The 24,670-nt window shown below is 45.0% G+C and overlaps 1 protein-coding gene and 2 non-coding genes across 8 annotated transcripts; all 3 read left to right on the top strand.

The window, feature by feature from the left end:
- The first annotated feature begins 1,359 nt into the window (after window positions 1-1,359).
- Window positions 1,360-22,623, top strand: ATG16L1 (autophagy related 16 like 1). Of its 6 annotated transcripts, none has more exons than XM_069024056.1 (19): window positions 1,360-1,822; window positions 2,856-2,949; window positions 5,152-5,257; window positions 6,718-6,791; window positions 6,981-7,232; window positions 8,105-8,170; window positions 10,394-10,480; window positions 11,192-11,248; window positions 11,440-11,487; window positions 12,184-12,286; window positions 14,279-14,384; window positions 14,504-14,574; window positions 16,106-16,177; window positions 18,130-18,250; window positions 19,090-19,195; window positions 19,693-19,842; window positions 20,244-20,291; window positions 20,659-20,760; window positions 21,158-22,623. In XM_069024056.1, the coding sequence occupies exons 1-19, from the start codon at window positions 1,708-1,710 to the stop codon at window positions 21,249-21,251; spliced, it is 1,872 nt and encodes a 623-aa protein (XP_068880157.1). In that variant the 5' UTR covers window positions 1,360-1,707; the 3' UTR covers window positions 21,252-22,623. The 6 variants fall into 6 exon arrangements, with proteins under 6 accessions (XP_068880157.1, XP_068880156.1, XP_068880159.1 ...); XM_069024055.1 differs by having other exon boundaries at window positions 1,361-1,822; window positions 10,391-10,480; XM_069024058.1 differs by lacking the exon at window positions 11,440-11,487 and having other exon boundaries at window positions 1,362-1,822.
- LOC138115737 (small Cajal body-specific RNA 6) lies at window positions 12,493-12,762 on the top strand. The gene has a single exon (XR_011153644.1). It is a non-coding gene; the product is annotated as a small Cajal body-specific RNA 6 (non-coding RNA).
- On the top strand, window positions 14,937-15,199 carry LOC138115736 (small Cajal body-specific RNA 6). The gene has a single exon (XR_011153643.1). It is a non-coding gene; the product is annotated as a small Cajal body-specific RNA 6 (non-coding RNA).
- Window positions 22,624-24,670: the final 2,047 nt, after the last annotated feature.

Raw genomic sequence — 24,670 nt, 5'->3', positions numbered from 1 at the left:
TAATCCAGTGAATCATCTATTTCACACTGTTACAATTTCATAATTGCATCTTCATTCATTTACTCAAAAGAAAAACAAAGCAATTTAGGCAGTCCAAGACAAAAAGCGTTACGAGTCCTGCCCAGTTTCAAATTTAATTATACTAATGTGGTTACCTAACACATTACTTAGGAAGTTAGGCAGTTGAAAGCAGAGCAATGGAGCGAGTTCTTATGGATTTTTACATTTGCCAGAGAACACGTGGCTTGTTTGTGAGGCTGGGCAGGAGGTGGGAGTGCAGGGAAGGCTGCACAGAACCTTCTGCCATGTTCCAAATTAAGCAGTTTTTCCTAGAAAGCCTCAAGCTCCATTTCATTTCACCATCATCCTCCTTTGAAGGCTGAGCTGGGGCTGCTAAGCCTCGAGAGGGGCCCTCAGCCCTGGGTGTCCCTGGCTGCAGGGAGGGCTCAGGGCAGGGCCCGGGCTCTGCTCCGGGGCCCAGCAGCGGCCCCAGAGCCACGGGCAGGGCCTGAGCCCGGCAATTGCCCTGCACAGGAGGCAGAACTGCTGCCCTGGGCAGGGCCCGGGCTGGAACAGAGCCCAGAGAGGGGCTGGAGCCTCCTCCCTGGGATATTCCAGAGTCCTGTGGATGCAATCCTGTGCCCTGTGCTCTGGAATGGCCCTGCTGGAGCAGGGAGTGGCACCTGATGAGCCACTGTGGGCCCTGCCAGCCTGACCCATCCCGTTATTCCGCGATTCCCGGCAAGCGACGATGGAAGCAGCGGTGTCTTGTAAAGGGGGAGGGGGGGAAGAGCACAAAGACCACTCAGAAAATGGCACTGCAGGTGTGTCGTATTTGCGTAGTGTAGTACAACGCTGCCTCTGCTCTCTGTGGAGCCTTTAATAAATGCTTAATGTTCACTCACGGTAACATGGTAACAACGTCAGGCAGAGGTGTGGCGGTGGCTGCCGAGGCCGGACAGTCCCGGTGCTACGCGAGCACCGGCCCTTCGCTTCACCAAAGCCCCGCCAGTGTCACTGCCGTGACACAGCGCTGCGGGCCCCGCGGGGACACCGGGCTGCGAGCGCTGTGGGCGCGGCGGGCCCGGCCTGTGCGAAGCGGAGCCCTCAGCCCGGCCCCGCCCCCCGCGGGCGGCTGCGCACATGCGCTGCTGCGAGATGGCCGGAGCCTCAACATGGCGGCGTGGCCACTCTCAACATGGCGGCTCAGGCACCCCAAGATGGCGTCAGGACCACTCTCAAGATGGCGGCTCAGGCACTCCCAAGATGGCGGCAGGGCCACTCTCAAGATGGCGCCTGCGTGGAGGACACAAAATGGCGCGGCGCGAGGCTTCCTCTCCTCAGAAGGCGCCTGTTCTCCCGCCTGAGCCGACCCCGCGCCCGTGTTTGCAGAGCGATCTCGCGCGGCGCTTTCCGGCTTGGGGACACGGGTGGGGGGGTCAGCGGCGCCGGGAGCGGGCAGGAGGCGGGCGGACAGCGTCAGGCAGCGGCGCGGCAGCCTCTGTCGCGGCGCGCCGCTCAGACGCGAGGGCCCCTGACGTAGCGCGGCGCCATGGCGGGCGTGGGGGCGCGGCAGCGGGCCCGGGCCCGGCTCTGAGGGCGCTCCCGCCGCCTCCCCGCGCTCCCGCCGCCTCCCCGCGGCCCCGCCGCCTCCCGACTCCCCGCGCCGCCCGCCCCGGCCTGCTCCGCCCCGGCTCTGCCGCGGAGATGGCGTCGGGGCTACGCGCCGCTGGGTTCCCCCCCTGGAAGCGGCACATCGCGGAGGAGCTACGGCGGCGGGACCGGCTGCAGCGCCAGGCTTTCGAGGAGATCATCGCCCAGTGTAAGCGGGGCACGGCGGGGGCACGGCCGAGTAGCGCTTCTCCCTGTCCGACGGCCATCAGTGTCTGCGGGGAGACTCTGCTCTGGGGGGGGGGGGGGGTGTGGAGTTTTCCTCGTTGCAGATATTCCAGAAGTGGGTTCTGTCCGGTTCCATGTGCTCAGGGCTGACCCTGCTTGAGCGGGGAGGTGGGACCTGGTGACCCGCTGTGCTCCCTTCCAGCGCGAATCGTTCTGGGATTCCTCCTTCAGAACTGGGAAAGCCGTGGTGGCACAGGGTCCCCGGGACCTCGCCCGACCCATTTTCACGGGACTGTTTGGGACATGTCTGTAATAACAGGAAAGCTGGCATTTCTGCTTTTTCGAGGAAAATAAGTTGTTGTTTCAGTTCTCTCAGAGGCTGAAGTGCTTTGTGCCCTGGACGAGATTGAATGTCTGAATTGTCTGCACAATTCCCGCCCAGTTGCTTGTGGAACCGAGAACAATGGTGCTCTTGACCCTGCTCATGGTCTTTTGTAAAATTTGGAGCTATCCAGGGGCCAGCACTGTCTGTCCAGGGCTTTCCTGCCTGCCCCTCTCCTGCCTCAGCTGTGCCAGGATGGAAGGAGGTCCCACACACTGTGGGAGAAAGCGAATAGTCCTGGGCAGGACCCTGCAGAGCTGGGTTTGGCCTCTCTGCCAGGCCTGTTCTCCTGGTTGCTGTCTTTTGAGGGGCTGTAAAGAGTCTGAACTTTGAATGAACTCTGTCTGTTTTAGCAGACAGCAATGCACCTGAGTAGTCACTCTCTCTTTATTAAGCTTTCATAAGACCAGTCCCACAAAGTATTTGGATTAATGAGGAGTTCCTGGGGTTGTAGGTGGATGGTGCCTTAACCTGTTGAGATCAAAGAGGAGGGAGAACACACTGAGGTGGTGGAGGCTCACGTAGCATTTGGCTGTGTCAGAGTAATTAAAGGGACTAGATCACAGCTGGCAGGAGAAGGTGGGAATCTGGATTTGCTTTCTGGTTCTCATAAGTGCACTTCTTGCTCCTGCAGATAACAAGCTGCTGGAGAAGTCAGACCTTCATGCAGTGCTGGCTGATAAGCTTCAAGCAGAAAAATATGACATGCAGAGCAGACATGAGTCCAGGTATGTAACACTCCTATTTGTCAGCAGCTGTCTGTTGTCCACCTTGTAACCTAAACCACTGTTTGATGCCTCACACAAACAGCTCCTGCATCCCTACAGTGACTTGGCACACAACAAGCTGGAATTCTGTTGGATTAAAAATAACTTACAGCTGTGTCTAAGCCTGTGCTAAAGTTACAGTATGTTTAGAGTGTGCAGCACAGAAAGGCCTGGCCAAGTTTGGGAAGGAAACTGATTTATCACAAGCTCATGGAGCAGAGGTGGACCACAATGAGCTGCTGCATCTGGTCTGTTTGCCTGCTCCTCCTGATGAGTATGGGATGGTGTAATAGCTTAGTTTCTTTTGATCTGTGTCGTCACGTGAAAGGGGAGAACAGAAATAAACCATGATTGTGAAGTATTGGTCCTAAGTAAGCACCAGATGCCAAAAAGAAGGTGTTTTCTGCCTGATTTTTAGTAGGATTTCTTGGGAAGCTTCCTCCCTAACCTGGGAGTAGCACTCTGGTGCTGCAGGCAGGGGCTGTGCTGCTGGTTCTGCTGGTGTTTGACTGCACAGCAAACCCGTGTGCCAGAAGTGTCCCTTGGACAGCCTGTCTGTCCCACAGGTGAAGACTGGCAGGCTCTGCCCTCAGTGTACCTGAAGAGAAGGCAGGGCCAAGGAGCTAAGAGTTCCTACTTCTGTAAGAATTGCTTCCTCTGTTAAAGTTGTTTTTGCTCTTGTCCTGAAACCAGAACCCCTCTACAGCAGGGAATGAGCATGTCCAATTGGGATACAAAACAAATCAATGTAGCAGAGAAGGAAGAATGCCTGGGTTTACAGGAATTGCAGGCAAAACTCCATTAGGCTGGAGTTAACACCCATGTAAAAGTTCTCAAAAGCTTTCTAATGGCTGCAGTTGTCTAGAACCATTTCAGTTTACGGGAATCATGTTCTGGTTGAATGCCAGCTCTTAGAGATGAGGCTGGACTAAATGTGGGTGAGAAGAAAGGCACAGAAGCAGCATCTGAAAGTAAATGCTCAGCTGAACGCTGATACTGTGCTCAGTATATGACAGGTCTTTGAAACAGAGCTACTTTTCTAATCCTAGATAGCTGAGGAAGAGTGTTTTTGCTTCCCTGAGGGCCAAGGAGTAGTATCTAGTTCTGGCTGTAGGGGTATGCATGGCTGGAGCTATAGGATGTGTTGGCTGTTACCACAGGACTTGGCTTCCTGTCTGTGTGCACACATTTTTTTGGAAATGCAGTTAGTGTAGCATTAGTTCAGTGAGGGGTTGGTTGGTAATTTTTTGAGAAGAGCATTAGGTTACTGATACCACTGTGAGGCCTTTGGATGGATTATCTGTTTCCCTTTGGACTATTACAACACAAAATGACTGCAGAAAGGGATGCAATTACTTTGTTCTGTTTGTCTGATATAACTGTTAAAGTTATGATTTTTTAAAAAGCTGTAATTCAAAATATAGCTGATAGTGTGCTCAGAGTGTGTGTGTGTATATGCTTTTAAAAAAACTTGGTTTTCTCTGTTCCTGCCCCTGTGCTTTCAGAGACATGAGTGATAAATGTTACACTCCATAGTTGTTTGGGGTAGAGGCTGATACAGATTTTCTGATATGTAGAAATTCAAGATTATCTTACAGTAATAGTGTTGAAAAACACAATTGGTAACCACTTCAAAACTTATGCACAAAAAGTGTAGAGTCAGGCCAATGGAGAAGTGACTTGTCACACCTGGGACTGTAAACCCAAGGGCCTGGGAATACACCCTTGGTTTCCTAGCTTCTGGTTCGGTACCCTCTCCAGACATCTTGCATCTTCAAGATCCACCAGCTCCCTCCAGAACAAACTGGGGTGGTAAAATACTTGTAATTGTTCCAGAATTTAGAGAGTGTACTTCTAAGACTCAGTTGTCTTCATGCAGATTTAAACAAAGGCTAGTTATCTTCCATTGGAGTTTGAATTCTGGTTTAGGAATGTACAAAAAGTGAATCTAGTCCTCAGGAGAAGCAACTTTCCAGTACTGTGTGATGGCCTTTTGGCTGGTGAGGAGTGTGTGGTGTGGAAGCCAGCTGTGGCTTGGTTTGTTATGAATCACCTGTGTCCCTGGTGTACAGAGCATCCAAGGGAGGCAATGTCCGGACCCCGGCAAAGGCACAGAAGCAACTGGATTCTAGTTTGGAACATCTCGTCTCTTTCCAATTGCAGCCCAGGACATGATGGCACATGGAACGATGCACAGCTGCAGGAACTGGCCCAGCTGAAGATAAAGCACCAAGAGGAGCTGACTGAGCTGCACAAGAAACGTGGCGAGGTTGGAAAGTCCTCTTATGTTCTCTGTGGTTCCATATGTATCCTTTTGGGAGCCTGACCATGATTTTACCAGGCTCATTAATCATCATTTTTTTTTCTCCTTTTGTCTAGAGCCTTTTTAAGCTTCCCCAGTTTTTGATTATTAAAATCAACCCGAGATGGGCTGGTCTGTAACACGGTCACCAGGAGATGGGAGCTTACCTTGTCAGCATAGCATGATTTTTAAGTGCTGAATTTTCAGCTTCATTAATAGGTTTTTAGTTGTATTAGAGGAGGAAGGAACTGATCTGGGCCACAGAGCTGTGTATGACCACTAGTACCTCAAAAAGACTTAGAATGCGTGAGGCATAGGGGGCTGGGTGTGGTTTCGCTGGTCTCACTTTGCAGCACCGCTTCTGTGGCAGTGGACAAAATAAACAAGCACCAGCCAAGGGTGAAAGAGCCACGGTGCTAGGCTGGAAAGGGAGTGCTGGTTCAGAGCCCAGGAGTCCAGTAACGATGAGACTTGGACCTGGAAGAGAGGAAAAGCCGGGGGGGTCTTGGGTTTGTGTTTTGTGGGGTTTTTTTGACAAGGAGATAAGGAAGCTTCAGCAGCACAATGGGGTTTTTAAAAGCACAGCAGTGGCCTGAATGAGTCTAGAAGCTGAATGGAACTGCACACTTTCATAGGGAAAAGGTGTGAATGACCTGGAAAATGCTCCTTTGATCACACCCTACTGGAGGTGTGGAGAAGCTCCAGTGTGAGCAATTCCGAGCTTTCCAAAGAGGAGACTGTTTTCTGTAGGAGGTGTGCACCAAATAGTCAGGACACTCACAATACTTTCTTTGCTCCTAACCTTGTGTCCTAAAACCACTTACACAGGCAGCCAGTCTTCCCAAAAATCAGTCTTCCTTCTTCCTAGGCAGCTGAGGCTGTGCTGCTGGCTAAGCTGTGAGCTGGCAGCTGCAGCTCGGCAGTATTGGCCTCTGCCCCTCTGTTCCCTGTGCTCTGCAGGCACTCCACCAGCAACTTTCTTTGTGAGAAAACTCTTGGTGGCACCTGTGTTCACAGTGTGAGCTGTGTGTCTCCTGAAATGGCTGTTGTGGCCATAACAGGGCGATTTGTTTTTTGGTTGTCAGTACTCATTTGTTGTTTACTTACTTGACAGTTCTTAGTTTCTATATTGATTTTTCCACTACTAAAATTTCTTCCTATTATACATTGTTTGATCTGACTATTAATGAAACTTTTTGAGGGAAGAGAGTGAGACATCAAAGCTTTTTGGCAATTCATTTTTGAATGTGGATTCTCTGATTTAATGACCTGTAGCAGATCTGCATAGAAAGCTGGGGTAAAAAAGACCTGAAAGGTGTGATCCATGCTTTTAATGCTAGATTAGTCTGTGCTTGCACAGACGGCTGCTCAGTGTGTTACCCACTGACATCCCTGCAGTTTGTAATGCAATTTTCTCCTCTCCCCAGCTGGCCCAGTCTGTAATTGATCTGAACAACCAAATGCAGCAGAAAGACAAAGAGATGCAGATGAATGAAGCCAAGTGAGTAGGCACTGTTTTGTCTGTGACCAGACTTCTGGTGAAGTTCTTTATTAGAGTTATAATATTCTCTAGGAGTCTTAGCCCAGAGCTAAAAATGCCTTTGTGAGGCGTTGTGCAAACAGCACAGGGAAGATGGCACAGGTCCCAAAGGAGGTCCTCACTGTTTTGTATGTTTTGTTGCCATTCCAGGATTGCAGAGTATTTGCAAAAGATTTCTGAACTGGAAACAGAGTGCCAGGAATTGCGTAGCAAACTGCAAGATCTTGAGCGAGCTAATCAGACGCTGAAAGATGAATATGATGCTCTCCAGATCACCTTCAATGCCTTGGAGGAGAAACTAAGGAAAACTACTGAAGACAACCAGGAGCTGGTCTCACGTTGGATGGCAGAGAAAGCACAAGAAGCCAATCGTTTGAATGCAGAAAATGAAAAGGATTCAAGGTGAGATTCATGACCTCCGTTTGATAAAATGGAGATATTTTTCAGTTATGAGTGCATAGGATAAAACCAGATTTAGTTTTGACCTCTGAGATCTCTATTCTTGCACAACACAGTGAGAGTCCAGCACTTTCTGTTCTTTTTTCCAGCCAACACAGACTGATGCTTTGTAAAAACCTTTCTGTCTTTCAAATGAATAAAACATGTTCTTTTGTTTCTTCTGCAATATGTAACTGCAGGCTGAATATCATAAATCAGATAGAAACTGGGGAGTTTTGCTGGCATTAGATTTGGACTTCTCTTGTTAATATTGCAGCTTATACTGCTCCTAATTTTATCCTTTTTTGACTTGACTTATTTCAGTGTTTTTTGCATTCCTCTAGAATGAGCATGTGCCACGAGCTATGTAAACCTGATTGCAAAAATAGTTTGTATGGCTTTTTTTCCTTGCAAAATAATTTTTCTTCTGAATTGTTTCAGCTTACTTGCCAGCTAACGATACCTGGAGACTGAGCTATATTACAAGTCTCACAGTTACAAGCTGGCAGTTTTATATTAGCTTCACTAACATAATCATTCTTTTGGCAAGTTCTTGCCCTCCAAGCTGATCCATATTCATATGGATTATAAAGGGCCATAAACCTAGCCACTTTGCCTCATTGCTTCACTTGAGTGATCTTGTCCTTTGCTACTCAGTAAGAAAACTGCCTTTCCTGCTCAGAATACCTTGAAAAGCAGAATGGGATTTTTTTTTAATTTTTTTTTTTTTTTAAATCTTATGAAGCCCATCAGAACTGTGCAGGGTAGCCTTTGGAATGGGATTAAGGAAATGTTGTTGTTTTTCTTTTTTAATAACCTTGGGTTCTCTTTCTTAGGAGACGCCAGGCCAGGCTGCAGAAGGAGCTGGCAGAAGCTGCCAAAGAGCCCTTGCCTGTTGAACCGTAAGCAGTCTTGATTTATAGAGTCTCTTTCATCAGTTCATGCCTCAGGTTTATGTAGATGCATGATAAATGGTATCTTTTTTATTCCTAAATTGGGTGATGTAGAGGAGTGTTTAAACTTCTTGTATGAGGTCAGAAATGTGTAATAACTCTCCCTACCTGAACTTACAGAAGAAGGAGCTCTTTTAGGACTGAAAATGGATGCTTGGACTGAAGGTCCCAGGAATGGTTCATATGGTCAATAGATGTTGTTACAAATGTTTTTATGCTGAGATATGTGCCTTTGGTCTTTAAGGTAGTTTTTCATGAATCAGGGAAGTCATGAAACAATTACTCTGGAGATGCTTGGGTTTTAAAATGTTACACTACGAACGTGCTCAAGGATTTCCTGTAGGAACAGGTACTGAGTTAATTAACCTGGGTGAAAATACATGGCTTCCATACTGGCAGGGATTTATTGTCTAAGGGAAAACCAGTGGAGTCCTTTACCTGGTAAGCTGAAGAGAAATTCCTCTAGTCCCTTGTCCTTGCCCTGCTGTGTCTGGCCCTGGGTGGTGTTGGATGAGGTGGCTGAAGTGGGCAGTGTGAGCTGTGGGTGCTCTGAGCTGGGCTGATCAGGGTGTTTGTGTTTGCCTGGTCTAGAACAGCTGCACCTGATGCTCTGTTCCTGGGCCCTGCTGACTGGTGCCAGAGCAGCCTGCAGGCTTTTTCTGGAGATCTTTTCTCTTTATGTTCACATCACAGAGTCATGTTGAGTGCTGTGCTGCAAGCCCTTGTGCAGGATGGGAGCAGTGCATCCCTGTGGAAGGGAGGCTACGTGAAAGGCTGGGAGAGGGAGGAAGGGCATATGGAAAGGGAGTATGGGACACCCTGTAGCATAATTGCTTCTGTAAACTACTCAAACTCTGCTGCAGAGATGGTTTTGATTTCTTCTCTGTGATTTTAAAATGTGAGAGGGTTTGTGCTGTGTAAATGTGCTGCTTACTGAAGGGAAAAACTGCACCATTTCGGGGGGGTGCCCTGGTATTTATATTTACTTAAAATCACATTGTTAACCTGTGAAGTTCTTTTGCTGCACGTAGTTTTAATAGCAGAAACCTTAGATTTTAGAAAAATAAATGTTGGCAGAACTTGATAGTATTTTATTGAAACTCCAGCCTCATACATTCAATCAGTGAGTATATTTTCCGTAGCCTTTTCATGTATACTCTCCTCCAAAATCTTAGAATTGAAAGTGCAACTATGTTCTGAAATGAGGGGTTACAAATGGTTTCATCCTTTTAAATGCTTTTGCAGCTGAGTGTTACCTGGTGGCACAAATTGGTTCTTTAAATGCTGAATTTAAACTTCTGCTCAGTCAAATAGCATTGGGTTGGTAAAGTGTATTTAAAAATAGTTTGTCTGCAAAATCAGCAGTGGAGGAAAAATCATCATTGAAGGAAAAAATACTAGGCTGTCACAGCCCATGGTGACTAATGGGGGAAAAATCTTCAGCATTAGCTGAGTAATTTAGCTGGAATAATTTATTGTACATGTGTTAGAACCTCACACTTGTGTTCAGTCAACCACCAACACTAGTGGAGTGAACAAAAACAGCTCTCACACTTAATGGTGCAGCACCTGAAGTACAACAGTGTAGAAAGTATCAGGGTGTCTTTGGTGTAGGTGAAGCAGGAAAATTCAGTCAAACTCTTGTGCTTTTTTTAACACTTTCTTGTTTTGAAACAGCAAAAAAGGTACTGATATCACCTATACTTGGTGTTGCAGTAACTCATGTTTTTGTTGTTCTGTAACTGTTGCAGCAAATATCACTCACTCTGTAGTGAAGCCCTGCTCAGGTGTGGTGGGTTGTTTGTTAGTGCTACAGGCTGAAATAGGATGGCTGTAGTAAAGAGAATCTGGAAAGGAGGTCTGAAAACAGAAATAGGGGGATGTGGAAATCCAGCCCTGCTGTCAGTGAAGTGGAACTGGCAGCTGGAAAGAAAAAAACTGAAATTTAGTTGCTGTCTGTATCTGTTTTCAGACACTGCGTGTTGAGTTACATCGCTGGCAGTGGCAGCTGCATAAATGTGTGTTGTCTGGATCTACCTGTGTGTTGCTGCAGCTCCATAAACCTGGGGTGGGCTGGGCATGGACACTGACAGGCCCTGGAACACTGCCATCCTGTCAGTTCATGCTGTCAGTGGCTGATTGAAAAGGAGGTGTTTTCTCTCACTTCAGCAGGGATGATGATATCGAAGTGCTTGCGGATGAAACCTCTGACACAGCTGAGGAAACTTCTCCGGTGCCAGCTGTCAGCCGGACATCCAGGTTTGTGCCCAAGAGATTCTTGTAGCATGTCACTGAGGAGGAGCAAGGGGCATGGTAGAGCTGGAACTATGTTGGGAATGTAACTTAGGGTTTTAGTTCTCTTTAGGTAGAACACAGTTTAGTGCTTCTACCAGAGCAGTAGGAAACTCATGTGCTGGTTTTCCTTTGCTTTTTGAACTTAATTACCCCAGTGCCTGAAAAATATTTGTTTACTCTTTAAAATAAAGGTTTAAATAGTTAATAAAGTGGGTGTTACAATGCCTGTTGTTTTATGCCTCCATTACTCTACAAGATATCAATGTGACTTTGCAAATAGCTGGGTTTAGCTGAAATGCTGAAAATAATTTTCACCTAGATTAAATGCATCTTGTTCTTTCTCTAAAATAGCAGTGAGTGGAAAGTAAGAGGTAGTTACATGAGATTATGGATTAATTTCGTTGAAACTTCAGACTTGGCAGACTGTTATAACTAAACCCAGCAATTGACAGGGTGAGGTTGAGGGACACTGAAGAAATTTCACCCACAAAACATGTTCTGAGTTGTAGTTACTGATGACTTTTGCACTGATGCCTGCCTCGGTGTTCTCTGTCTCTGGGCTGGGTCTGAGGGGAGGGAGTCTTTCCAGAGACGTGTTGCTATGAAATGTGTTTGTATTGATCTTTATGTGGAGAAGCTATTCACAAGGTTTAAACCTGTCCTCCCCTCCTTCAGTAAGCGACTCTCCCAGCCAGCTGGAGGCCTTCTGGACTCTATCAGTAATATCTTTGGGTAGGTTAGAACACTTTCACCTCCTTGTTTTGTATATTGGTTTCAATGTACACCAAAATCTTGGTGATGCAGCAAATATTTTCAGCCTTCCTTCTAGCTTCTGCCTTTCTTTTTTTTTTTTCTTTTTTGTTCTCCTCAACTTCCTGTTTCTTCCATCTTGCCGTGTGCTGACCTCTGACCTTTCCCTCCAGTCTGTCTGAGTCTCCCCTTTTGGGACATCAGTCTTCTGATACTGCCAGGTGAAAACATTATCCGCTCTTAGTCCAGCATGTGATTGTATCCCATTGAAGTAACATGGAACCCAGCTGCATTGTGCTGATCAGATTCTGCAGTTGATAACTGGTTAGAAACTGTCTACAGTGAGAGAGGCAGTGAGCCCCTCTTTGTGGAGAGAATACATGGGGTTTGCTCTTACTTTCCACTGCACTTTGCTCCTTTAGTAGGGTTGTTCAGAATAAGTCATTGGGTTCTGTGCTTAGTATCCAGAATGGAGCCACTCCTTCTAAGCTAAGCTCTGCAGTAGGTGGATGTCTTTGCTTAAATGGAGCAGCCCAAGCTTTGGAACAGAACGTTTTGCTGCCTGGGATGTAGTGCTGCAATGGTGTTGAGTCTTCCTAGACATAATGGTGGAGCTGCAGTCAGTCCCATGTTTCGCTTCCTGTTGAAAAAATTAAAACACTGCTCAAAAATGAATTCAGTAATCAGTTCAGGTAACTTATGTGGTGAACTGTGAAATATCTAAAGCCACAAGTGAATGTAGTGTTATATGGCAAATGTAATTTTTGAAAGATGGAATAAAAAAAAGTTAAAAGCACCTTCCCCCATTTTTTACTTGTTGTGCAGAGTAGTTAAGTGACAGGTACAGATCAGGATGAACTCCAGAGAAACAGTGTTCATTTCTCATTTTAAAATGTTTCTGCTTTGTTTCATCTCAGGAGGCGTTCTGTGTCCTCATTCCCTGCACCCCAGGATAATGTAGAGCCACATCCAGGTGCCAGTAAAGAAGTGAGAGTGCCCACTACTGCCATATGTGTCTTTGTGAGTACAGAAGGAATTCTCTGCTGTGCCATTCTTTGTTCTGATTTTGGAGGAAGAGAGTCCTCTATGTGGGAACCGATATCCTGAAACTTTCTATTAGCACTGCCAAACAGGAAGCAATTCTTGGTTTGATAGAAGCATTCATTCAATTTAATTCTTAGCCCAAATGTTTCTCATGCCATTGTGTTTGATGTCTGTCTTACTGAGGTCGATGATGACAAAGAAGTTTTCTGAGGGCACAGGGAAATTTCACCCCATTACCCTCTTGCTCCCAGCAGTTCCTATTCTATCATGCCATAGTAGAGCTGTGATTGAGGAAGAGATTGCTGACAGTTTGGGATTAATTCAGTTCCAGTTCTCCACAGTAAAGGGAGTTGTGGCACCAAATGTAATCCAACAGACCTGGTGAAAAGGAGCTCATGGTGGTGGGGTGTCCTCATTTACTGTGCATGATCAAAGGTTTTCAAGCTGAGACCTCCTTTATGTGTTCTTCGGCCTCACAAAGATAAACTTAAGTTTCTGTGCAGGGCATTGTCTTGTGACTGAAAGGCAATTGTCTTGTAATGCAGCTGCTTGTTTGAACATGCCTCTGGAGCTTTCTTGGGCACTCCAGAGCTGGAGGTGGATTTTTCATGGATATGAAATTACTTACTTTTTTTCATCCAGAGTATCAGTGTGGCTCACTGCAGCAAGGAGGCTTGTGTATTCTTGCCTGCCCTGTTACCATATTCTGTAGTGGAAGTTGTGGATGGAGGGAGTAGCAGTGTTACCTCAAGTGAGAATAGGGTCATGACTGAAGTGGCAGCTGGAGCTGGCTTGAATAGGGGGCATCGAGGGAGGAGGTGTTAGGCTTGAGCTCCAGTGTTTTGAGCCCAGGTGGAGGGTGAAGACATGTCTAGGTCTGGCAGAGCATTCCACAAATTAATGCAAGGGCTCTGTGGCAGAGGTTTGGCAGATGCAGGGAGCCGACTGGGCTCACCTCTGGAGAGTAGGAGGTGGAAAAGGTAGTCACTTCAGGAATCACTCCCAGGCATCGCTTCTAGGCAAGGCCTTTCACCAGTTTTGTTGTGAATGGCTTCTCTGTATTTGCAGAAAGATCAGATTTGAAGTGTGATGAGCCTTAAATATGAGCTGGCAGACCCGTTCAAGGAACAAGTTCCGTAAAAATACAAGTTTCCAGAAAAGCTGGTTTGGAAAGAGAAGTAACTGGAAATACTTTAAAAATGGTTAAGATTGTGGTGGTTATACTGTGTGGGTAAGTAGTATAAAGCCATGAAATTAATAAAGGAATAAAAAAGGAATGAATCTTAAAATTCTCATAGGTTTTAAAAGGTTAGGAATTCAGAACAATAAACTGTCAGGAGCAGGGGTGCTAGGGGCTCTGCATCTGCAGAGAGGAGGCATAGCTTAAGCCCAAGTCCTCAGCAAGCAGGTGCTGTCACACCTGTACTGGTACTGCTTAATCACCAACACACCCAGTGAATGCAGTGCATCTGCTGTGCTGTTTCCTCGCAGACCTGCCCAACTCAAGCCTGACTTGAGTGTTCTGTGGTTGCATGAACTGATTGGATCATGTTCCATGGCTGTCTATGGACAGGTGGAACAATGAAAAGTTACTTTCTTTCTACAGCACATCACCTGTTACTGTTTTTTGTCCTGTCCTTTCCGTATTTTTTTTCTGGTGTGATTTAAGAGCCTAAGTTTAGGAAGCATGGTAAGGCTTTTGGTAGTTTGTTATCACTGCTGAGTCCTTGCTGCTGTTTTTCTTGATGTGCCTTTATTTTTTCTTCAGATAAGGATCAGTCTTTTTGCTGTCTGTACACCACCAGCCACAGCAGAGTTGCAGTCTGTGGCTGTATTTCCTATGTACTGCTGAAAGATGCACAGCTGTGATTCTGTGTAACCTTTAAGTTCTGTAGCTTTCTGGTCTGTGGGTTGTGGGTGTGTGCTAATTCCCTTTTGGGTGGCTGTTCTGTTCCTCCCCCTCCTCAGGATGCACATGATGGGGAGGTGAATGCAGTGCAGTTCAGCCCTGGCTCCCGGTTACTAGCAACAGGAGGCATGGACCGGAGGGTTAAGCTGTGGGAAGTCTTGGGAGGTAAACCTTTTTGTTTTGGGGTATGATGGGATGCTAAATAAGCTTGTATTATGGGTCATTTTGTGTCAACTTCTGTTCTAATCCATTGCTCAAGTTTTTGTTCATCTTTCTCTGTGCAGATAGGTGTGAGCCCAAAGGTTCCCTCTCTGGCAGTAATGCTGGGATTACAAGCATAGAATTTGATAGTGCTGTGAGTATCTGTGCAGTATCCACTGTAATTTGGAATAAATTAATGGAATTATGTTGTTCTCTACTATTGTTTCCATTCTAATTGAAAAGTTACCTAAGAAATGAGTTAAAACATGAAAGTAGCTGAAAGTTGTTAAAATTGTACAAAAGATTTTTATTTGATAAGTTGCAGACTGTAATTCTGATCCTTGCTTTACAATTCAGATGATGATATGTGGCTCAGACATTGGCTGTTACGGATTTTTGTTTAAAGTAAGAAATCAGTCTTCAGCTTTCCACTGAAGCTGGCATAACAGCACAGAAGCAGCGAATACACTAAGGCAGTATTTCTGTGAAGTTTTAATTCCATAAGTGCTTTACAGAGGTCTGTGATGAATAGTAAAAGGTCTGATTATCCTAAGACTTGCAGTTCCATGCCCTCTTCTCCCAGCAGTTTCTCCCCAGCCATGGCACAGCAATGGTGTGGCTGGCAGAGTGTTTGCTGACAGTGGGAGATGTGCTCAGGTCATGTTCACCTGGAGCAGCGGAGACATGACTGGGATCAGCATCCAACAGTCCTGCTTGAAGGAGTTTGGGGTCTTGGAGTGGTCTAACTGGACATGTGATCTGACTTTTCTGCTGAGACCTCTTCCATAACACAAAGCTGATGTAATTTCTGCCATTTGGTGATTCTATGTGCTAAATTATGATGCACACCCAAGAGGTTCTTTCTTTTGGACACTGACCAGCTCATTAGAGATGTGCTGTTAATCTGCAGGAGAAAATAGTCCTGAGTTTTGGCAAGTTGCTTGAACACATTTGCAGTGAGTATTGCCTGGGTGAAATGCCGAAGGATTACAAGGATTCAGGAAAGTCTTTTGAGATCGACAGGAGTGCAAGCATAAATTTTGTGGTGGCCATTCTCCATCATGGGTGACTTGTGGGAGCCCTAAGCCTAAAGCCATGAACAGAGGTTGATTTCTCTCTCAGGCAGATTTCATTTTTGGAATCTTAGCTTAAAATGTTAGAGTTTTAATGAAAATGGCAAGAATCAGGCTAATTCCACTCTGAGACCTGTCTAAGCAGTGGGAGTAGATGATGCAAGGCTTTTTCCCTTGGAAAAAACCAAAACAACAACAAAAAAACACAAACAAACAAACAAAAAAAGGAAAACAACTCCACAACAGATGAGGGTAAACTAGAACACGTTTCCTCACTGCAGCAGAAGGGAAAGATGAATGTCTTTTTGCTGGTCTGGTTATTGTTTTAATTGTATATTGGTATACATTATTCTTGTTATAATAAGTACATTGTTTTACTTATAGCCATGATTCTACAAACCCTCCCATTTTGGTGAGAAGCAGGTGCCATAGGCCTTTGGGAAGGTTACATTAGCTTTCCATACTGGCATTTGCTACTGTGGTTTTGGTTTTATTCTTTTTTTCCTTTGGAAAAATAGCACTAATATGGTTTTAATGATTTACTGGAACTGTTTGAGTTTGGTTTGCATATTGACTAGCAGATGGAATTTTAAAGGAATCTTGTGTTCACAGGGTTCTTACCTCTTAGCAGCTTCAAATGACTTTGCCAGCAGAATCTGGACAGTTGATGACAATCGATTACGGGTGAGTCTTGTGAGGCAAAGCAGCGCACAGGTTGTTTCTGTCTTGTATTCCCAGTTTTGTCTAATGGGGACACGGCAATTTTGGAACTTGGGCATTTACAGACACTTCGAACAGTTCTTTTTGTTGAAAGCTTCTTTATCTCTTGAAGGTCTTCACAGCAAGACCTAAAATGGAGTGTTGATCTCAGCTCCAGTTATTGTGTATTTTCCTGATACAGCCCCCCAGTTAGAAAAACCTTGCCACATAAAGTGCACTTTTGTGTACCCCTCTGGGGAAGTTTAAATGTTTCTTAAGATTTATGGAGAGCCACCTCAATGTTTCAGCCTCACTCAAAGGAGGCTGCTGAAAAGGGCTTTGCAGAAGACAAAGAGGAGCTTTAGTTTTAAGTCAGGAGCAGCATTCTTGAAAAGGAGCCCTTTGCTTGGCTGTCCTAGGCAGCAAACCTCAACATGCTGGACATCATCCTCAATGTCTTTTGACAGGTTCCTCCTTTCCTCTCAAATATTTTGTACTCATATTCTTCTCTAACACTTGGCTGGGATTTGAAAATTATCTTTTGATTGACCAAAAGTTTCTTCACAGCTTTCCAAGAGCTTTTTAAAATTGTCATTTCCTATGTACATTTCCTCAACTTTTTATTTTAGGAAGGTGCTACTTTGATGTTCAAATCTTCTGCCATTTCAGTGTTGGTTATAACCAACATGCACTAGATGCACTATAGATGCACTATAATTCACTGGGTAGTTCTCATTGTGGAGATGTCAGGTCTCAGCTAGGAAAGTGACGTCTCTTATCAGTTCTTTTGCACCTTCTCCTTGGCTGCAAAACCTGCTACTGGATTATAGTGAATACAAGTTTAGCAGACAGATTACTCACTGCAAAAAGTTAGTTACACCTGCTAACATTCACCTGGCTTTATATAATCTCCCTGTAATTCTTTGGAGTACATTCATTGTTTGCTGAGATAAAACAGTGATCTCTGTTTCGAGTGTGAGCGGTGTGGACTTTTCATGGCTTGCACATAGGCAGGAGGCAGTAAAGCTGAAATCACTGTAAACTTTGCTAAAACTCCCTGCCTAAATGCAGATATATGTGTGATGTCTGTGCAGCAAGGGCAGAAGAGATATGCAGAGTGAAAGATGGATCCTCCTTGCTGGAGTTTGTGTTCCTTTCCTAAGGCAAGGTGGTCTTTTTGGGATGATCTTTTGAGTTTTTGTTGTGTATCACGTTTGGGGTTTTTCCCCAAACCTTGCTCCCATTTCTTTCCATTCTTAAGGGCTTTTATTTTGTGTCTCCCCCAGCCCAGATTGCTTTGTGTAATCTGATAATCCATTAAGTATTTTAAAAAATCTAACATACAGAGATTTCTGTCTTGTTTGTCATAGCTCTTACTTTAGTAATTCATTATCTGTTTTGTGATTTAGTATGTAAATGTTGAGCAATTCTAAGTGAATGTGGCTTGTGCTGTCAGCTCCACAGAGCCTCCTTCTACACTTACAGAAGCTGCTGCAGGCAGCTTTTCTGAAATGCCTGGTTGTCTCAGCTTTCAGGCTTTAAGGTGTAATAACAGTTGAGACTCGGTACCCTGTTGTGTCCTTGTGGGGAGCTCTGTGTGAAAGCAGGAAGGCACAATTTCCATTTTCAGCATGCTTTAACCCCTTCTCATCAATTTGTCCTGCAAGGCTGTTGCCATCTGTCCATGCAGTGTAGGTGTACAGAGTGCTGAGGAAGGAGCTGGCAGGTTCCTGAGTAACTGGAGAAACTGCAGCCAAAGGTGACCTGTGTTTCCCAGCTCCAGGCTGGACTCTGTGATAATTAACCCTCCTACTCAATGTTGATCTCTGTTTAACTGTAATAGATGTTTTTTCTGCCACACAGTACAGGAGACATGCAAATTATGATTTGAGCAAGTGGAAATACTCAGTTTCACCATGTCAATCTCCTGTCCCCAGCACACCCTGACAGGTCACAGTGGTAAAGTTCTGTCAGCCAAGTTCTTGCTGGACAATGCACGTATTGTTTCGGGAAGTCACGACCGGACCCTCAAGCTCTGGGACCTCCGCAGCAAAGTTTGTAAGGAAGCCTAACTTCTGTCTTTGATTCATGTTCTGTGCCTCTGCTGAATGCTCATAGCAATCTGGCATCAGATCAATTATTGAATCTATTGAATCTTTTTGCCAGTATAAAACCAGAAAAAGCTAGCAGTCATCCCATTTTCTGTCATTCTTTCAGTAACTGAATTCTTTCTGCCTGTTACCTGGAATAAGAAATCCTGTGTGTACAGGAAGCACTGTTCATGCTGTTATACTGAGAGCAGCTGTTTTTGCGAGTGTTCTTCTTTTACCACTCTGGGGATGGGTATTTTAGTCTTCCACTAAAAACTTGGAGCCAGGCTGGGTTTTTAACCTGGAAGTGGCTGGAAGTGTCTCTTGAAAACACACCAAAAATTTCAACATCTCAAATGAAGGAATTGCTAGGGTTGAGGCTTTTCTTCGGGAGAAACACCTTATTTCCTTGGTTTTTCTCCTGTTGTGGGCTCTTAAATCTGCTTGCACTGAGAGAGCATTTGAGATTCAAAATTACCTTGATACCTGAATTGCAAACATAGGTCAAGGAGACAGATTCATGTTGTTTAACAGCAGCACATGACATCTGGCTAAATATGAAATGGAAATGAAGCAGCTATCATGGGAACATTTAAAGTCCCAGCAAAGGAGATTGAGAAGGGCAGAGAGGTTGAAGACTTAATCAGGATTATTTTAAGACAGTTTGCCCTGTGCCTCTCCTTGGGCACTGCTCTGTGTGGCCACTGTATGTGGGGTGGGGGGTGTTTTAGGGGTTGTTTTCTGTCTCTATTTTCATTGGTTTGGACAATGTGAATTTAAGTGTCACTGTTTGTTCCTTCTTTTTAGGTATAAAAACAGTGTTTGCAGGATCTAGCTGCAATGACATTGTGTGTACTGAGCAGTGTGTAATGAGTGGACATTTTGATAAGAAAATTCGTTTCTGGGACATCAGGTAAAACTATTGTAGGAGAGCTTATGGTGTAGGAGTGGTTATGGGTTTGCTGTCAGGTTAATCTGAAGTAGGGAACTCTTCTTCCTGAGCTTGGCATTGGGGGAGACTGTTGTAAAGGTGGCAAAAGGCCATTAAAGAGACTTTTGTTACTACTTTTATGCTGTTTGGTATTATAGGTTTGGGATTTTGGGGGGAGATGCTATTTCTTTTCTGAAAAGGCAGCCTGCTTGCTGGTAAATACTTTTCATTGGTCAGGACTTGCTGTTCTAGGGTTGGGTTGTGAGGAAAATAGAGTCTGTTAGCTGGAAATGCTATACACAAGGCAGGATCTAGCTTAGGAAAGAAAGAAAACATAAGAATAAACCATTAATCCTTTTTTTCCTCTTCCACATTGGGACAAGTCAAAGTTTTGATGCACTGGTTTGGCTTCTGGACCCTAGTTCACTGCTTTCTTTTTCCTTCCCCCCCCCTTTTTTTTTTTCTCTTTCTGTCTGTAGGACTGAAAGCATAGTAAAAGAACTGGAGCTGCTTGGAAGAATCACAGCTCTGGACCTGAACCCAGAGCGAACAGAGCTTCTGACCTGTTCCCGTGATGATCTACTCAAGATCATCGATCTGCGGGTCAGTGCTGTCAAGCAGACATTCAGGTGAGTGTATTCTTCACAGGAATACAGTCAATTTCAGAACCTTGTGTTGTGGGTTCCCCTCAGTGCTGGAGTGGTTTTCAGGACCTCTGTGGAGAGAGCAGTCTCCTCACTTTTTTTTCTACATGCTGGCAAAATTGTCTAGAATGTCTAGAAACAGCAAAGATCTGCTCTAATGGATCTTCTCATGTGTCTCTTTAAAGAAGGCAGCTTGATTTAGAAGTCTGTGGTCTAAGGGAAAGAATTACTTCAGGTGCCACTGAGAGAAGGGTATATGAGAAACATTAATTGGGATAAAGGGATGCTGGAGTTTATTCTGAACCATGCAGAAATCCTTAATATTGTCTTTAGTAAGTATCTCTTCTAATAAGTGAGCTAATGGTTATCTGATTCTAACTTTCCAGTGCCCAGGGATTCAAATGTGGCTCTGACTGGACAAGAGTTGTGTTCAGGTAAGCTCAGACATAAACAAGATACCTGATAAACCTTTCCCCAGCTAAATTGAGTGAGTCCTGATGCTTGGCTGCACTGGTCCCCAGTTACAGCTAGAAAAACAAGGGCAGAGTTTGTAATTTGCCCAAGGTTACCTCTTGGTCAAGCCAGAGTGTATCTGTAGATATTGATCCAATGTCTTGGAAATGCTCTGATTTTAAAGTGCTTTCACCTCTTAGTATTAGCAGGTGATAACACATAACTCCTAAAAGACTATTTAATGCCAAGTTGCTTGCTTAGGAAGTTGTGGGTGGAATGATGATGTGTGCTGAAAATTACTGACTTGAAAATTGGTCTTTGCCCTCTGTGCCTTGTGTGATCCCACAGCCCTGATGGTAACTATGTGGCTGCTGGCTCAGCTGATGGGGCCCTCTATGTTTGGAATGTGCTTACTGGGAAATTGGAGAGGACGCTTGCAAAGCATCACAGGTGAGGGGAAGTGGGACATGCAGCCTAGGGTGGGGATCTGGGTTGTGGCTCTTGCTGAGCTATGAAAAAGTTGGAGTTGTACAGCTTTGCAACTTTTATTGGCATGTGAGAATTATTAATATGCAAAGTCTTTGTGGATTCATGGCAGTATTCTCCAGGTTGAATTAGATTAGATTGTTATCTTGTTAAACTGAGATATAACTCTAATAAAGTGCATTCAATGTATTTTGAATAAATGGTACCTCCCTCAGGCTTAGTAAAAGCCCAAGATCTTGAGATCTGAGAAACTGGGGGGCTTTTTTATTGGTAATAAGAGTATTATAGTATTTCATTCCAGTGCTAAGTGCTGTTGTGGAATTCAGCTTTCTTGTAAACTTACTCCTGCCTTCCCTTTCAGTTCTTCTATCAATGCAGTCGCGTGGTCACCAGCGGGTGCCCACGTGGTCAGTGTGGACAAAGGAAACAAGGCTGTGCTGTGGTCTGAGTTTTGACTGACAGAGGATGAAAGGCTGTGTGTGGTGGTGCTGGTCCGTGGCTGCACAGCATGGAGACCTGAGCCCAGATCCATCAGGATATTGACAAGCGCATGGGCTTTGCTTTCCAGAGGGAAGTTCTAAAGCAATGGAGAAAGGAGCCTGAGTCAAAGACTTCTCACGGCCATAACTGCACTGTGGCACTCGGGCTCAGCATGGAATTAGCTGTTCTGAATGGGGAATGCTACTTAGTCATGCCTTTACATGCAGTATCTATGCACCACATGGAGCTGAAGATACTAGCGGGATTCCTCACCAGACAGCTGTGCCAAAATATCCTGTCACACAAATGTGTCAACAGCACTTCTGAGGTGGAAAGTTTGGAAAGAAGTCATTGTGTATGCTGACTTAAAGCATGTCCTATCTCCTGTGTTCTGTTCTGGTGGCCTAGTTCAGGCATGGGGTGAGAAGATCCTGAAACACATCCTAGGCAGTTTGAAATGTTGGAACAGTTTTTAAAGAGAGTCTCCCATGGCTCTGACAGATCTGCCTTTTGAGTCATCAGCTCAGTTTGGATCTGTTCTGATCCTGGCATAGGCTCTCCAGCACTGTCGTGTGAACCCTGTGTATCAATTCTTGAGCTAACGTTCTGTTCTTCGGGACTTCTGCACTCTTGTGTTGAAGAAGCTTCAACAGCTTGGGCATCACAAAATAGGAGGTTTTTAATCTTTTTATACCACAGAAAGTTTGGTTACTGGGCATGAGGAGAGAGCTCGGCTTGTTGAGGTTGTTGTAGAAGTTGTGCTGCGGTGATGAGGAATGTAGCAATCCTGTGATTTCAGTCCTGGCATACAGACGTTTGGTTCCTTTTTCTGTTCATCCGTCCTGTCCTGGCGGCTGTCAGTAGAACACAGGGGAGCAGTGGCATCAAATCCCAAATCCATTGTTTTGGTGCTGGCAATTCCAGGCCACTTGCCCCATTCTTGAGCACACGTGCAATATTCCCATTTGCTCTGTGGTACGGAGCGGTGTCTTGGCTCTGTCCCTCTTCTGGCACCCCAAACCATGATGTGACTAAGTGTGAGCTACCTGGCATATCTTTATCCAGCCAAACCTTTCCACATTGTCTGGGCCTCGAGACAAGCCACCAGCGTTTTATTGCCTTTTTATTTGCACTTTATTTTCTTCTTTCCCGATAGTGTTTTACTATGGAAGTGTGTTCTTTGGAGGGGCTGGGTTGGGAGAGCTGCTCTGACAGGCTCCCTCTAACCCAGCCTTTCATTCAGACACTTTCTGCAGAGGGAAATTAGAGTATATGGGGCAAAGTTTTTATTTATTCAGCTGCCCATAAGAATTTGATTGTAAATAAACCTGTGTTCTGCTTTTAAAACCCCACACTGCTCTGATTCATTTATTTGTGCATCTGTGTGCGAGATCTTGTTTGGAATGAGTGCAGAGGGGAACCTGAAATGTCATTTTCTTGGTGAATTGTGGATTTGTGTTCACCCCCATTGTGGGATTTGGTGTAGAGGGGGAAAGAGGATAATGCTCGTAGCTTGGGGCTGGATGTCCTGCAGGTGCTGCCTGGGCTTGCCCTGTCTCAGGAGTCCTGCCTTGAGACTGAAGGAAGTCTTGCCACATTGAGCAAGTGCCTCTGTCTCCATCTTTGAAAGGTTGATGTGTTCTTGGATGTTTTAGATAAACTACTGAACTGAGGAAATCAGGATCTATATGTCAAACATGGCTGAAAATAGGCAGCTTTTTCTGCTGTGAGACTTCGACTCCTACCTTGTCAAGTTTTTAAGTCAGGAATAGGAGTTGCACAAAAACCATGCTGAAGATGTTGCTCTGGTTCCAGCTTCAGAGTAATGAAGCAAAGTCTTCAGCTCTTCAGTGTACAAATTTCATAACTTAAGAGCCATCACTGGCCACCCTCCATCCTTTATAAGAAAATAAGCTTCTATCTAGCTCATGGCAGTGAGAACTGTAGCAAAAATTAAAAGTTGGCATTCTGAACAGTTTTTAAAGGCAAGATATTTTTTCTTCTGCCTGTTGCAGTGGCAGATAGTCCTTGAAAAGGCCCCTGCCACTAGTCCAGGTGACCTTGCTTACTGCAGGAAAGCAGATCATGAAGTGGCAAGTCAGCATGATGAAAGTTTATTAAGAGATTAGCATAATAAAAACTGCAGGCTCTGCTGAAGAGGATGAGAATGGGTTTAGGATGTTTATAATTTAGGCTGCTACACTTGTGTTTTTCTACAGCATGGCCACAGATCTTACACAAAGGGCTTTGTTTGGCCCATTGATGCTGTTATAAAGCAGGTTAATAATGCTGAAGGATAAGGGCCAGCTAGCTAAGTCCTTAAGCATTTTAGATTAAAGTTCCTTAGCACCAAGGTAAGAAATTATAGTGAGCAATTTTAGCTTTTGTTTTTTTCCTATATTTTGATTACTTCCATTGCCTCCTTTTCTGCTTCAGCCTGCAGAGGGAAGAAGAGCAAATGAAGGTACCTGCAGTGCAGAGGTGGCTGTAGTGGTTTTGCTGCCAGAGGTGGAGCTGCCCTTCAAGTGGATTTGGGGGTGGGTTGGGCATCTTTCTCTGGATTAAGGGTGCACTAGAACATGTGTTATGGAGAAGCTGTTTCCAAGATCCCCTGAAGGTGTTTACAATGGTACATGTACCAACAGGAGTGCTCATCCTCGTCTGGAGAACTAATAACCCTGCACTGGCTGCAGCTCAGACTTGTACAAAACCAGCTTCCTCCCTTTTACTTTTGCCAAGTGTGACTGAGTAGAACATGTCTGGGGTTTCTTTGCTACTTCCTACAATCAAGACCTGACTTTCCTTCTGCAGGACAGGCACATGTGAATTTCTGTAGTTCCAGCCTGGCTGGTTTGTGTTTGCCAGAGTTGATTAGACAGAGTAGTGATTAAGCTCTCCAAATAATCCACCTCCAGTTAATAAAATGTTACTGGGACCTTGAAAGAGCTGAGGAACACTGGTTCTGTCATTCATTTTTTGGGAATATACGGCCACTATACTCAGGGAATGTTGGTGATTGATTGTGAAAAGCAAACTTGATTTGTGACTGCAAGGTTGCTTGAGCTGGAGGGAGCTGTTAGGCTGGCAAGTGGACAGGATATCCTGTGATTCTTGTAATCAAATGAACAGATGCAGCCAGAGGAAAGCTACAGCTGTTCCTGCAGCTCACAAGCCCAAGGTTAACACGTACCTGTTGTGCAAAATACCAGGGCCAAATTCATTGGTGGGGGAAAGCTACTCTTGGAAGATTAATGAACAGAAAAGCTAAAGTTAATTGAAAAATCTATTTCTTAAATCCTGGATGTTGTGCTTTTGTAAGTAAATTGAGGAGGGGATTGTACAAGCCAGCAGTGTATTGTTTTGCATCAGCATGTCAGTTGGATGCTGGTGAATT

This window comes from Aphelocoma coerulescens, chromosome 9 (genome assembly GCF_041296385.1).
Source record: "Aphelocoma coerulescens isolate FSJ_1873_10779 chromosome 9, UR_Acoe_1.0, whole genome shotgun sequence".
Lineage (NCBI taxonomy): Eukaryota > Metazoa > Chordata > Aves > Passeriformes > Corvidae > Aphelocoma > Aphelocoma coerulescens.
This window is presented reverse-complemented; position numbering and strand designations above follow the sequence as displayed.

What these genes read in the sequence shown, in the direction of transcription:
- ATG16L1 (XM_069024055.1), top strand. Translation starts at nt 1,708, where the DNA reads ATGGCGTCGGGGCTACGCGCCGCTGGGTTCCCCCCCTGGAAGCGGCAC. An exon ending in GAGCCCTTGCCTGTTGAACC is followed by an intron (nt 8,171 to 10,390) that starts GTAAGCAGTCTT and finishes CTCTCACTTCAG; the next exon opens with CAGGGATGATGATATCGAAG. An exon ending in GGACCTCCGCAGCAAAGTTT is followed by an intron (nt 18,251 to 19,089) that starts GTAAGGAAGCCT and finishes CCTTCTTTTTAG; the next exon opens with GTATAAAAACAGTGTTTGCA.